This window comes from Theileria orientalis, chromosome 1, assembly GCF_000740895.1.
Source record: "Theileria orientalis strain Shintoku DNA, chromosome 1, complete genome".
In the NCBI taxonomy this organism is placed as follows: Eukaryota; Apicomplexa; class Aconoidasida; order Piroplasmida; family Theileriidae; genus Theileria; species Theileria orientalis.
The window spans coordinates 2,646,626-2,659,923 of NC_025260.1; the positions used below are offsets into that span (position 1 = coordinate 2,646,626).

A 13,298-nucleotide genomic window follows, 5' to 3' on the forward strand; every position below is an offset into this window, starting at 1 on the left:
TGTTATAAGTATTGCTTGGCTTGTGTGTGACTGTGGATCGATAGATGATGAATGTGTATGTGTGTATATGTGCGTAAACGGGTAGGAGTAGCGTACAAAATCAAAGGAAACCCTTGGGTTTCAACTTGCTCTTGCTGCGAGCGGCAGGAGAAGCTGTGATGTGTCGACCGAAGATGAAGAAGGACCAGTCGCCGTAGTCTAAACGAAACACACTGGAGTTCTTTAAAATAAACTTGACCCTAGAAGTGGAATCGACGATGTCGAAGCCCTAAAAAGAAGATGAAAGGTAAATAGACAAAATAGTAAGAAAAATAAAAAAAAGTTAAAATAAAAAATACGTTCTGAGTTTCACGAAGAATGACACCGACAGTGCCAACGTAACTGGCGCAGTTGGATCGGACGACCTCGACCAGAGAACCCTGAAGATCAAGCATGGCGACGAGTTTCGAGGCGTTTAGGTGAGTTTTGGGGGAGCCGAGAACCTTGCGAGCGTACTCGAGCCAGAGAGAGTTGAACTCGAGAGCATGCTCGTAGGGAACACGGCGAACGCGGAAAAGGCCGAGCCTCTTGGCAGTGGTGTTGCTAAGGCCGCTGAATTTGCTGCAAGGAACGCGGACGGTGTAGTCGACCTGGTTTACGTCGAGCAGAAGGCTGGTCTGCTCGGGTGGAGGGTTGTTCAAGTGCAAAACCTTGCCCTCGACGCGCGCCTTCCACAGACTGAGAAACTCGCCGGACCTCTTGGCCAAGAGAGTCAGGGCATCCGAGTGTTTGAGGGCCCTGGGAGGGTCGTAGAGGGGCTGGTAGAGAGACCGGTCCCCCTTGGACTGATCGGCGCTCCGAGCGTCAGACCCGGAGCCGCTGCTGCTCCGCTTCCTCTTAACCATTATAATTTAACCATTTTAAAATTTATAGACTGAAAAACAAACAAATATTAATATATACAGAGTGGACATGGAAGGCTGTGTAATGCCCACACACTGGAGTGGAAGTGAGATAATAAAGTACCAAAATAGACTAAAAGAGTAGCAAATTAAAGTTTACGAAGCACAGCGACTACTGTTTCTGGTTGTTGCCCGGAGGACCCTTCTGCAGTTGGTGAGGATGCATGACCGGGGGATAGGGCCCAGGCTGCGAGTAGCGCTGCGAGGGCGAATAGGCCCCCTCGGGATGCATCGGCATCATGTGCTGAAAGTGCTGCTTCTGCTGCTGTTGCTGCTGCTGCTGAAACTGCTGCTGTTGAATGAGCCTCTGGGCCATGTGCTGCTGAAGCACCCTGGGGGTCACCTGAGGGTGGTACATCTGCTGGGCGAACTGGGGGTACATATGCGGCTGATAGGCGTGAGGACTGGCGCCTCCGCCGGCCGGGGCCTTCATCTGGTACATCTGCTTCATCTGCTGGCCCTGCTGCGCCAGGCTCTGCATCATCATCCGCTGGCGAGCGGCCTGGAGCATCGCCTCCTGGTTGCCGTCGTCGTGCAAGGCCTGGACGTTCTGAATGTTCGACAAGTTGGTAACGGTGGTAACGGGAGGCACATTTGTCATTTGCTGCAGCTGCGCCATCGGCTGCTTCGCCTTTGGGAACGACTTCGCCATGATCGAGTGCGGCATCTGGTACACGGGGGCGTGCTCTGAGGTTTCGGAAAAAGTCTCGTCCTTGACCTTGCTCTGCCCGTACGACGAAATTGAGGGTTCAACTGAGTGATTAGTGAGCTGTTGCCAGTGTTCCAGCTCACTTCTCAGGCTTTCGACCTTGTTCACAATATTGATCATAATGGCAGCATCGCCTCTAACAATGCTAAAAGGAATTAGGAGATAGAAAAAATAGATCATTTAGCAAAATGTGAGATAATACTATGAAAAATAATATGAATAGTAATAATGCGGAGAGCACACGTACCAGTATAGCTCGTTTGAAGCCTGGGAAGATACCGCTGGCGGCGATATGTTCAACTCGCTAAGCATCTCATCAACTGAGTCGTTATGGTGTTGAGTCAGCTGTGATTTGTAAAAGTTGAGGAAAGAGCTTGCGAGGTAAACGGGACTCGATTGGAATTGGTCCAGCTTTGGTGTCGGAATTACCTCGCTGTCGTTCATGTTAAACTTGCGCTTGAGCTTCTTCAGATCTGTTCTCTTCTTCTCCTCGGACTTCAAAAGCGCCTCTGCGTTCTTTATTTCGTTCAGCAGCTGGGTTTCTGCTTCGCGCTGCTCTGGCGTTATTCTGTAACTCCTCTCGAGCATCTGCCTCCGCTCTCTATCATGCTCACAGTTGTATGTAAACTTAACCAGGGGATGCCTCGCCGACTCCTCCTTGAGCGAAAGAACCACGGGGTGGTTCGGGTTTCCGTGCTTCATGATCTCGTTTTTGATTTTCTCCTCGAACAAGAACTCAACGATTCTCTTGGTCACTGTGTAGTATCGCTGCTTAAGCTTCTCGAGTGACACGTCCTTGCGCCACTTAAAGGAGTCGTGAATCGCGATGAACCTGAGTTCGAACATTTCGCACAGGTCAAAGAGCAGATCTGTTTCGTCCTTCGTCCACGTCGGATCCAGGTCCTAACAATTTGTGATATGCTGAGACGTACCGCAAGGTGGAAAAGGTAAAAGTCATCGGAATAGCGATATATTTTTACGGATGGGTTGACCCTGGCAAACGAGTACGAGTCCAGCACTGATTCCTCCTCCTCCACTCTAGCTAATGTGCAGGTTGAATCGTCATCAACGTTTTTCGATATTTTATTCCTCGCATATTTCCTCTGCCTCTTTACTAGAGAAAGGTACTCGGAGCCCTTTTCAAAGTGCCTCCAGTGCTTTAGAACAAGGCCATCCGACCTGGCTGGGTTTCTGAATGAACACATCCTCCATATGTGCCGTTTATCGTCGACACTGACCTTAAGTTGCTTAGAATCGGCTGAGGAAGTAGGGCCCTGTGAAGCAATAACTTAATAGTGCTAATTACATATACTAACGATAGTAAAATAAATCAAAGTGTGAATATCTAAATGTGTAAACTAAGAAACATAATAATATAAATTACAGATTAATGTGTACAAAAGTTGCATATAAAAATTATATTAGGGTCGCTCTAACCTTGATTAAAATACGATAAGAAGTAGGGATAGAAGGTATTTCCTTTTCCTTGTCTTTTGAAAACTTCTTATCCATTTAAATTAGAACATGAAAACAATATGATAGTACAGTGTAAGATAAGTTAGCTAAAATAGGTGAACTGGATCGTAAAAAATATATACATCCCAAATCAATATAATAGGACCGAAAACAAAGCTAAACAAGGCCAAAAATACTTATTTTAGATTAAATGCTGTGGGGTCTTAACGTAATAAGAAATGAAGAATCCTTCGTCACAAATAAGATCATTTTACATAATTTATTAACTATTATTTCAATTCTCGTAGGTCGTAGCTTGTAACTTAGTAACACTCAGCTCGACTTTCAGTATATAGTGATCACAATCCATTCATTCATTAAACACGGATCCTATGCTATGCTCCTAGGATAAAAAATAAACTTGTACCATATTCAGGAGAGTTGAATTTATAATTTTGAACTAATCGGAGATTGTTAGAAGATATAAAAATGTTGTGTTGCTGTAATAGAATCTTATCGGAGTCGGAGCTTAACCGACTGAAGGAATACACCTTCAAGCCAGGAAACTTCACGTTCCTAGATAGAGTGATGATGCGGTTGCTATGGGAGCCAGTAGTGAGAGTGCTGCCAACAGTAAGTGAGGAAAAATAATTAACACATTTAGTGGTTCAGCCCAAACCTGCTGACGCTGTTAGGAGGACTGTGCGTATTCATAATGAACTTCTTCGTCTTCTACTACGTTCCTAATTTCAGAGCATCTTCAGTGCCAAAGTGGACGTCACTGATAAGCTCAATCCTGGTATTCGCATACACAGTAAGTAAGAGTTAATTGACAAGTAATAGACACTGGACGGCATCGACGGGATGCAAGCAAGGAAGCTGAAACTGGAATCGCCAATGGGACAGCTGCTGGACCACGGAACGGACGGCCTGGTGTCCTCGTTCTTCTGCTACTTCACCTTCCTGGTGAGTCCAAGCGGATACTCAATGGTCAACGCACTGGTGAGTTACAAGAAAAATAAGAGGCCTTAGATCACAGTCTCAGCACTGATCAACTCGTCAGCAGTGAACTGGAGAGAGGAGGACTTCGGAACGTTCTCGTACACAAACAGTTTCTTCATTTTCGGAGTGTCAGAGCCACTCTTAGCGGTAAGTGGGCAGCATTAAAGAAATCTTAGGTGGTGAGTATCCTGTTTGTAAACTACTTCTACCCGAACTTTTGGCTCTCGCCAATGGCAAAAACGTTGCACAAGTACAAGTCGATGAGAGTAGTACTCAAGTATGTGCCGAAGAACCTGTCGTGGTTCACAGCATTCTTGTACTTCGCACTGGCATTGTAAGTTAAGACTTTTTAATGGACACGTAGATCATTTTACACGTTCGTAGGATTCCCGTACGAGATGTACAAGAGTAACAAAAACGTAAAAAACCTGATTAGTAAGTTTGAGCATGATAAAAGAAAAATAGGGCTCGCACTGTACCTGACCTTTAACTGCGTGTTGCCACCAATGCTTACACTGTCGCTGCCGCAGAAATTACACGGACTGTACTCAATCTTCGTGTCGTCAATCGGAGGCATGGGAGTGATATTCATCATCATTTCGAACCTGCGAAAGAGGAAGCACAGGCTCTTCTACCCGGAGTTCCTGTTCCACTACCTGTTGGTCTTCACAGGCTACTCGCTGGTCCTGGCCCGTAAACTATTCGGACTTAAGTACGACAAAATAGTATTCAACAGCATATGTTTCGAAAGAACACTGCTCTGCCTGACAGTGGCCGGAATTCTACTTGGACTGCTCAAAGCCGTGCGTGTATTCTACGAGATCAAAACACATCTGAGTTTGCCATTTTTCACAACCAAGAGACCAAATAAGAGGTCGTGAGTAACACACTAAAACAAACGTAAATGGTAGTAAAGAATTTGTAGTGTATATTAGATAGATTTGAAAATGTGTAACTGGTGGGATTGGTGAGAGCGGAATAGATTAAGTAGAAATAAAAGTGAAAATAATAATATACATTATGTATTTTTATGGATAAAGTGTATAGGAGTTGAATTGGTTAAGTAAAATAAAAAAAAAGTGACAGTGTTGTAGTGTAAGAATGATGTTGTAGAAGTTCCAATAATAATTTGTTAAGAGTGCATAACACCTGTAATATTATTTATTTTAATTAATTGTATTATAATTTGATAAATTGTAGAATTGAGTCTTGTAAATATATAAATAAAGTATAATGATACAACAAAATGTACTATATATTATTTGTATGTATTCTTGCACTTGACTTTGTCTGTTCCCATGTGGAACATAATTCTGAATGTGTCTCCTTGAACATCGTTAGGAGAAGGCCTGACCGGATTTTAATTTTACGTCAGAACTTCTATAATATTGACACTTTAGTTTATACAGCTAAGGATGGATACATAAATGAAGTTATTGACGACCGGGGTATTATATGGAAGAATGATAGGGGCAGGTTGAAATTGAGCAAAGTGATTAAATTTAGAAAGGAATCAAAATTACTCCATGTACATTATATATCAGCTGATAACCTTTCTTATGTAAAATACTTTTATCGCACTGGGAGAGTTTGGAATGAAATCAATTCTGAACGGTTCTATCTCGAGTTTGATCTTCATAGGTCCGAAGCCTCAGTCGTTTCATACTACACAATATACTTAAGACGAAATAACGACGAAAAAAGGGCCAGAGTTAATAAATCGAAAAAACTAAAATTTGCGGCTTATGGCCCAAATTACGGTTATCGCATTAATAAAGTCTGTGACGTGAGTTTGGGGATAATGTGTTTTAAGAGTGTTTGGTATTCGAAAGAAGATGAGCATTGTTTGTTCACTTCGGTACACAATAGGGATAAACCTGATTTGGCCTACCTCGTTATTTCCGATTCAGGAAACGTGGTTGAAAAGTTTTATCATAAACCTCCTGGTGTTTTTAAGTCATGGAAACCTATTGATAAAACTGAATACTACAGCAAGTTGAAAGAACGGGATCTTGATTTAGATAAGTTTGACAATACAGTTCAATTGGATTTAAATAACATTGATTCCGACAAGTTTTATTCTAGTGAATTCGGTTATAGACGTTCAACCATCGCAGCATATCCTAAGCCAGGTTTTAGAATGACTAGAGTTAGTTATGCTAATATGATCATTTGGGAATCTGGCAAATCTGATGTGTATTCCTATTGCGCAAACATGTTTTCAGACAATGAGGAACCAAAACTGTGTTATGTTCTAGTTAGTGAAGGAAATGAACGTAGAATCGAGTACTTCCTTAATAACAATAACACATGGTATAAAATAGATAAAAAAAGATTTTATCATCTGTTGGCCAAAAAGGATGATCCTAGATACACTCATCGTTACGAGGGTATTGACGAGGAAGGCAATCGTAACATAGAAATGAGTTATTTTACCAATAAACAGGGACTCATGGTTAAAACATATAGATCAATGGTCCCTAATCACAAGGGAGTTATTTTGCTGATCCATGGTTTTGCCATGCACTTCCTGTCGACATTTATGAAATACAACATGGACTGGAACTATCAAAACTTCGGTTTTGCCACTCATCCTTATATAGTCTGTCCAGATGTAAACTTCTTTTATAACTATAGTAGATTTAATTATGATCGATACAAACACATCTTCGAATATAACTTCTACGATAAACAATACCCCTCTAATTTAATCCAAATGTTTGAGTATTCAGGTAGTATGCTTGAATGCTTAAACAATATGGGTTATAGTGTGTATGGAATGGATTTCCAGTCTAACGGGTTCTCAGAGTCAGTAGATAGCATAAAATCCCACTTCACCAGATACACGGACTTAATCAAAGATGTAACGCAGTTTGTATATATTATCAAGCGTCAGAAATTCACTGATACGAGCCAAGTGTGGACCGAAAGAGTGAACTCGATAGGTATAAAGTTTAACGAAAAGTTCATGATATTCGGGTATTCACTGGGCTCCAACGTGTCATTCAGAGCGATAGAAGAGTTTAACAGACAACACGACCTGAAAGAGAAACTGGCAGATGCGTTCATATCGCTATCGGGAATGTTCGACCTCGCAAGTAACATAAAGGACTTATATCACAGGGCATACCTAGGGCTCTTCCCCCTGTTTGCAGCCTTTGCGCCGAGGTATGAAAACAGGTATCAGCAGTACCCTAACTACGGCCAGAGATACAACTTCACAATGTACTTGAACGTAAGTGTACCCAGAAATAAAAATCTTCAGGACGACAGGTACGGACCGCACTTCTGCAGCTGGAGGACGCTGAAGTCTCTGTACCTTGCCTGCTGGGCATCAAAGAGAAACGCCAAACATTACCCAAAAAATATGCCAACGCTGTTCATCCACTCCTCTGAAGACTACAAGTGTAACATAAAGGTGAGTTTAAGATGAATGTTAAGGTCGTGTTCAGGGCGTGAGAAAGATTGAGGCCAGGCTGGGATTTAACGCAAGCGTCGTGGAAATGCCGGGGAGAGACCATCACACATTTGAAACGGATTTCCTGGACCCAATATCGAAGAACTTGGCAGAATGGCTGGCCACGACAGTGGGAAGAGAAACAATCGTAATACACTCCAAATGAATGTAGTACAAACCTATCAGGGTTTAAATGTAAATGTGCGATAGTCATATCCACGGTTTAATTAGAATCCATAAACTTGGTAAAATTAGACTAATTGTGTCCACTGGTTAATTATTTGAATCAAATAGCCTAAACTAGAAATAAAATTGGGAAGATTCCCCGAAAGTAGGAATGTCTACAGGAGAAGGTTTAAGCCATTAAAACGAACAAAAGAGCAATCTTCCTCAACATTGACAGAGCAAAAATTAAAATATTGACAAAACTGAGCAGATAAAAGAAACATACGACAACGAAATGAAAATTTAATAATGGAATTAGTAATATATTTAAATTTGTAAAGAGGTAACATTACATTGAAATTTAGAATTAAAATGTAGAAAGTTGCCTTAAATCAATATAAATTTTAAGAATATTGGTAAGAGAAACGAATGAGTGATACGATTAATTTTATATTCATGAACACGGCCCTACACGCACATCCAAGTAAAGTGCACTTGTTTAAATCCTTATGGATTTGTTTATGTAAAATATTAGTAATGTATAATTTGTAGTTTAGTTTGTATGTATCAGTATTGGAATGTGTATTGGAATTAAATAGCATTTCAAACACATTCAGACACTCTAGTGGAGCCAGAGAAATAAAATTCCTCACTGTAATTTAAAACTGTAAAATAGTTTGTAAAATATAAAATAATGTGTATTTAAGTATGGTTGGAGTTGTGTCTGACACAATCGGATTGTCGAAGCTGAATTTAGACACAAACGTTAATGGGCAAGAGTTACCCTTTTTTTTCAACAACCCGGATGAGACCGGGACTAAAGTGCCGCAACTCACTGAGGCGGTAATCCACTCGTTTGGAAAAATTTTGGACATTTTTGAGGAGCCACTCAAGTTGCGAGATCCAGAGTTCGATCACTCTCACTCGGCGCCATGTGAAAAGTCAGCGTCCTCCAAGGAGAACACCGTGAAACCAGAGTTAGGTGAAAATGGATTTAGGAAGCCACTATTTAATCTGGAATACCTGGGGAAGAGGACGAGGCAGTACTACGACAAGCTGGAATCACACCAGGTGCCGCCGCCGATCGAAGTGAACAGCGAGATGCTGAAAGTGTCGGCGTCGCCGTGCCCGGAGAACATACACCTGTGCGGAAAGTGTTTTGTGTCCCTGGCCTCGGTTCGCTGCGACACATGCATGGTCTACTTCTGCGGCTTGTGCGCGAACAACGTGCACTCTGACGTTCTGCGCAAGTCCCACACACTGTTCACAACCAAGGGCGACAGGCCAGCCCATTTCGTGACAGGCGTTGATGAGGGCGTGGACCTGAGCATATCCCTAAACAAGCAGGCAAGCTACCCCGAGTACGAGTGGTGCGAGTCGCACCCGAAACAGGAGGTGAAGTACGCCTGCGTGACGTGCCACTTCACGCCAGTGTGCGGGCTCTGCGCATCGGAAGTCCACAAGGCGCCTGGCAGCAACCACAAGGTCATCGAGATAGAGCTCGCTGTGACTGAAGTGAAGGAGTTTTTGAATGATTGCCTGTCGGGGCTGGTGGATCGGCATAATGGACTCTCGCCGGTCCTCCCGGAGCTCGACCAACTGTCCCACATGGCCGAATTGTCAGTGAGCTCTTCAACTCGTTCCCTGAGGTGCGCGCTGCAGGGCGTGTTCGACGCACTTAAGACGAAGCAGATGATGATTGACGGAGAAATAAACATCCTTCAGCAACTGGGCTCCAGCAACCTGAATCGCCTCTCGAACGTGAGCACCAACTACAACAAATACCTCCTGAGCAAGATTGAGCAGCTCAAGAGGTTGTCGAACCTGAAGGACCCTGGCCTGGCGCTGAACTTGTACGTAGAGTTGCGCCAGGGCTTTGAGCAGCTGCTGTACCACTACGAGGACATTCCGGACCTTGCGCTTGAAATCCCGCACTGGCAACTGAACACAGGGAACCTTCCGAACCTCTTGGCAGACGTGGAGTACAGGATAAACAGCAGGTCCGAAGAGCTGAACGACCTGTGCACCCTGATAGTAGAGCAGGCGAACACCGCAGGCTCTTCGGTGGAGTACGTGCTGAGTTCAGACTTCACGTACGACGATGAGCCAGAGCTCTTCGCAGTCGAGCATCCGGTGGAAGAAGATCCCACTGACATGACCGAGCTGAGGGGAGTGTTCACAAGAAAGGACTATGTGCACAGAATCCCCTGCAAAAGGGCCGTCACGCTGAGGGAGCACTTCCTGTACGTCTACACCTCTGACTCCCACTTCGAAGGCTCGTCAGTGGAGTCCAAAATTGATTTGAGTGCAGTGACAGTCAAGTCCTTAGACGAGGAGGAACTGACTGAAGTTGCGAAGCTAGTTAGAATAGGCTCGCCGAACGGGTTTGAACTAATTGAGAGAAAGGGAGGCAAGATGAGGTTCTGGATTTTCACGACTGAATCCAGGAACCTGGCGCTGTTATGGACCTCGAAACTGAAGAAGATAGCGTCTGAACACTTCAAGATTAACCTTTCCCACTTTAACATCGACAAGAACTTCGTGCTCCCAGTACCGCCAAAACTACCTCAGCAATTTAAGACAAACAAGATGCACGAGAACGAAGCAGTGAGAGCAGGGGCGTTGAGATTGAACTTCCCTCAGGACAGAAACCAGACGCAGTACGTGGAGCCGACGCCGGACTTCAAGCACATATCAGAGGCGCTGAGAAACATAAGGGACAACTCCTCACTGCTGTACGACAAATGTTTTTCAAAGAGGAACGAACTATCGCCAAAAAATGTAGAACCCATGAAAAACAAATTGGAACTAGTAGAAAGCTCAGAACACAATGCAGAGCTGCCCGATACAGCGTCGGAGCATTCAAGTATAATATCGGCAGGAAGATACGAGCTGCCGACCCCGAGAATCGAAGAAAGGGTAATAAGCATCAAGAGGGAGCCACTGTCATTCAGATGTGTGGACCTTCCAGAGTTTGAATACTCACCTAAGATAACCTCACCAAAATCGATTCATAAATACTTCGAAGAGATCTCTAAAAGCTAATTTTTGTACTACATAAGTATTTTAATATTTGTTTCACATATATGAGAGTAAATATGACTAATGATTTTTAAAACGCTGCATCTAGCCTACAAGGGGAAGAATCTTCCGATAGGGAGGACAGTTTTCAGGAAGGTTCTGACAAAAGGAAAGAGCCAGAGGTCGCCAGAGATACTTCTGCCGCCATATATCGCAATCAGTGTAAGAATCCCCGAAGAAATTAATATTATTGAAGGAACTGCGCTTGATGCTGAACACGGACTATATATCGTGCTTTAGACTGTCGAACGTGTCAGTTGCAAGAAATAAGTACGTTTGGAAGGATTCTTGCGGAAGAATATTTGAAAATGTGTAAGTTTGTGAGTTTGGAATGAAGTGTGTGTAGAAATAAGAGAAATGTAATAATACCGTATGAAAACGCAGCCTACGTGAGTAAATACTACGGATTTAAGCCAATAAAAATAAATCCGGAGCCGAACACAGAAGAAGTGAGTTAAATGTGAGAAGTGAAATAGGTGTAGGTGCCCAGAAGCAAAGACGCAATCCCAGTAGTGTCAGTGATAGGACATAACGACCACGGAAAGACGACATTAATAGAAAAATTGGCAGGTGAGTGCACAGTAAAAGAAAAGGAATCCAGGTCAAAGTGTTTTGGAAGGAGAAAAGGCAGTGAAGACCCAGCACCTGGTGGCAATAACAGTTAAGGGCGATGATGAGTTTTTAGCAACGTTCATAGACACACCAGGAGACCTTATATTCGACGTAATCAGAGGAAGAGCAATACACCTGGCAGACCTGGCACTGGTGGTAGTGTCGTCAGAAGGAGCGGAGCTGAGGACGAGAGACGTAATACTGCAAGCAGACAAGTTCAACGTGCCAGTGATATTCTGCATAAACAAGATAGATTTGGACTACAGCAACGTGGAACTGGTAAAGTCGGAGTTGATGTGGCAATGCAGTCAGATGTATGAATCGGGACTAATAAGCAGAGACTTCAGAAGTGAAATAGAAGGATTGGTGCCAGTAAGCGCACGGAAAGGAACGAACATAGATGAGTTGAAGAATAAAATAAGAACTTCAGTGGGAGAAAAACTGCCAATAAACGAAGTAAAAATGGAACACCTGGGAGGAGAGGACATAAGAAGGTACGAAAAGTACATCAGAAGAGCAAACAGCCTGGTGTCCTCAGGGTTCCCGCCGAAAGGAGTGGGATTCATACTGGAAATGGCGAAATCGCACACACACGGAATAGTACTGACAGTGGTAGTGAGGAGCGGAGTGATAGTGGAAGGAAATTACTTTGTAGCAGGAACAGCATACGGAAGAATAACAGGAATATACGAAACTAGTGAGAGAATAAAAGTAAACGAGAAGATGGGAAGCGTAAAGGTGGGAAGGTCAGTATGCATAACAGGGCTGAGGAGCCTGGAGGGCACGAGCGTCGACGACCTAATGCTAATATTGCCACAGCACGAAGCGTTCAGACTAAGCCAGTACAGAAAACAAGTGCAGCTCTTAAAGTCGTCGCAAACGAAGGGAGTGGAGTTGAAGACACCATGGGCAGTATCACTTCAAGTAAGCAGCAGCAATAATGATAAAATTATAGGAAAAAGAGTCAATATACACAACAGAAGAAGGGGGACATCAGATGCAACTAGTGGAGTCAAAGTTGGAAGGTAAGAGTATGGATGAGGAAGATGGAAACATTGGTGTTGATGCCACAGAAGTAAAAGAAGGCGTGGACAGTGAACAGAGTGTAGATCAGATGGAAGAGTAAGTAGCACTTGAGTACAAATAATAATATTTAAGCCCAAATGGCAATATAGACACCTAATTAAACGCATATAGTCGATTAAACGTAAACACGAAAAACATTGACATAAATATACCAGGCACATGACCTCAATATACCTGAAGCCGTTGGAAGACGGAGACGAGTGGTCAACCAGATCAAGAGAACATAACGAGAAGTTGAATGAAAGGTGGAAAGAAAAGTATAAAATGGAAGTTAAAATGGAAAATGAAGCAAGTATTGGAAGTAATAGTAGTAAAAGAACAGAGGAAATATGTGAAAAGATAGCGAGTGAAAGTATAGGAAGGCCAGTAGTGCCGGTGATAATGAGAGCAAATTACCTAGGAACATTCGACTCAATACTCGACGGATTCGAGTTGCTGGAAAGAGAATACGAAGTGAGAATATCACTGGTGCACGGAGGAATAGGACCAATCGTGCCTAACGACATAGTGCAGGCGGAGATAGGAAACAAGTTCGCCTTCTGCCCAGTGTACGCGTTCCAAGTGCCAGTACACCACGACGCAGCGAAGCACGCAATAATAAACAGGGTGGTGGTGAAGAGTTTCAACCTGTACTCAGACCTGCTTGAGGACGTGAAGAGCAGATGCATAAAAACACTGCAAAGGGCGTCGAGCAGGAGCGTTAGACAGTGAAAACACCAGTGCAACCAGTCGGCGCAGTGAGAATAAGAAGTGAGAGTGCAAACAGGTCTGTGTAACGGTAACGACTGTA

The 13,298-nt window shown here is 43.4% G+C and overlaps 6 protein-coding genes across 6 annotated transcripts; 4 read left to right on the forward strand and 2 right to left on the reverse strand.

The window, feature by feature from the left end:
- Nucleotides 1–100: 100 nt before the first annotated feature.
- On the reverse strand, nucleotides 101–884 carry TOT_010001124 (ribonuclease P subunit; the record flags this gene model as incomplete). Its single annotated transcript, XM_009691676.1, has 2 exons — nucleotides 101–268; nucleotides 339–884. The coding sequence occupies 2 exons, from the start codon at nucleotides 882–884 to the stop codon at nucleotides 101–103; spliced, it is 714 nt and encodes a 237-aa protein (XP_009689971.1).
- A 169-nt stretch (nucleotides 885–1,053) lies between these two features.
- Nucleotides 1,054–3,162, reverse strand: TOT_010001125 (homeodomain-like containing protein; the record flags this gene model as incomplete). Its single annotated transcript, XM_009691677.1, has 4 exons — nucleotides 1,054–1,795; nucleotides 1,898–2,553; nucleotides 2,583–2,924; nucleotides 3,088–3,162. The coding sequence occupies 4 exons, from the start codon at nucleotides 3,160–3,162 to the stop codon at nucleotides 1,054–1,056; spliced, it is 1,815 nt and encodes a 604-aa protein (XP_009689972.1).
- A 432-nt stretch (nucleotides 3,163–3,594) lies between these two features.
- Nucleotides 3,595–4,988, forward strand: TOT_010001126 (ethanolamine phosphotransferase; the record flags this gene model as incomplete). The annotated part of the gene is made up of 7 exons (XM_009691678.1): nucleotides 3,595–3,738; nucleotides 3,770–3,919; nucleotides 3,949–4,107; nucleotides 4,138–4,254; nucleotides 4,284–4,441; nucleotides 4,472–4,542; nucleotides 4,573–4,988. The coding sequence occupies 7 exons, from the start codon at nucleotides 3,595–3,597 to the stop codon at nucleotides 4,986–4,988; spliced, it is 1,215 nt and encodes a 404-aa protein (XP_009689973.1).
- Nucleotides 4,989–5,353: 365 nt separating this feature from the next.
- Nucleotides 5,354–7,730, forward strand: TOT_010001127 (conserved hypothetical protein; the record flags this gene model as incomplete). The annotated part of the gene is made up of 2 exons (XM_009691679.1): nucleotides 5,354–7,525; nucleotides 7,560–7,730. 2 exons carry the CDS (start codon nucleotides 5,354–5,356, stop codon nucleotides 7,728–7,730), a joined length of 2,343 nt encoding a protein of 780 aa, XP_009689974.1.
- A 707-nt stretch (nucleotides 7,731–8,437) lies between these two features.
- On the forward strand, nucleotides 8,438–10,774 carry TOT_010001128 (uncharacterized protein; the record flags this gene model as incomplete). Its single annotated transcript, XM_009691680.1, has 2 exons — nucleotides 8,438–8,968; nucleotides 9,044–10,774. 2 exons carry the CDS (start codon nucleotides 8,438–8,440, stop codon nucleotides 10,772–10,774), a joined length of 2,262 nt encoding a protein of 753 aa, XP_009689975.1.
- A 60-nt stretch (nucleotides 10,775–10,834) lies between these two features.
- On the forward strand, nucleotides 10,835–13,219 carry TOT_010001129 (uncharacterized protein; the record flags this gene model as incomplete). Its single annotated transcript, XM_009691681.1, has 7 exons — nucleotides 10,835–10,972; nucleotides 11,007–11,122; nucleotides 11,157–11,259; nucleotides 11,293–11,380; nucleotides 11,412–12,346; nucleotides 12,378–12,544; nucleotides 12,664–13,219. The coding sequence occupies 7 exons, from the start codon at nucleotides 10,835–10,837 to the stop codon at nucleotides 13,217–13,219; spliced, it is 2,103 nt and encodes a 700-aa protein (XP_009689976.1).
- Between the last annotated feature and the right edge of the window lie 79 nt (nucleotides 13,220–13,298).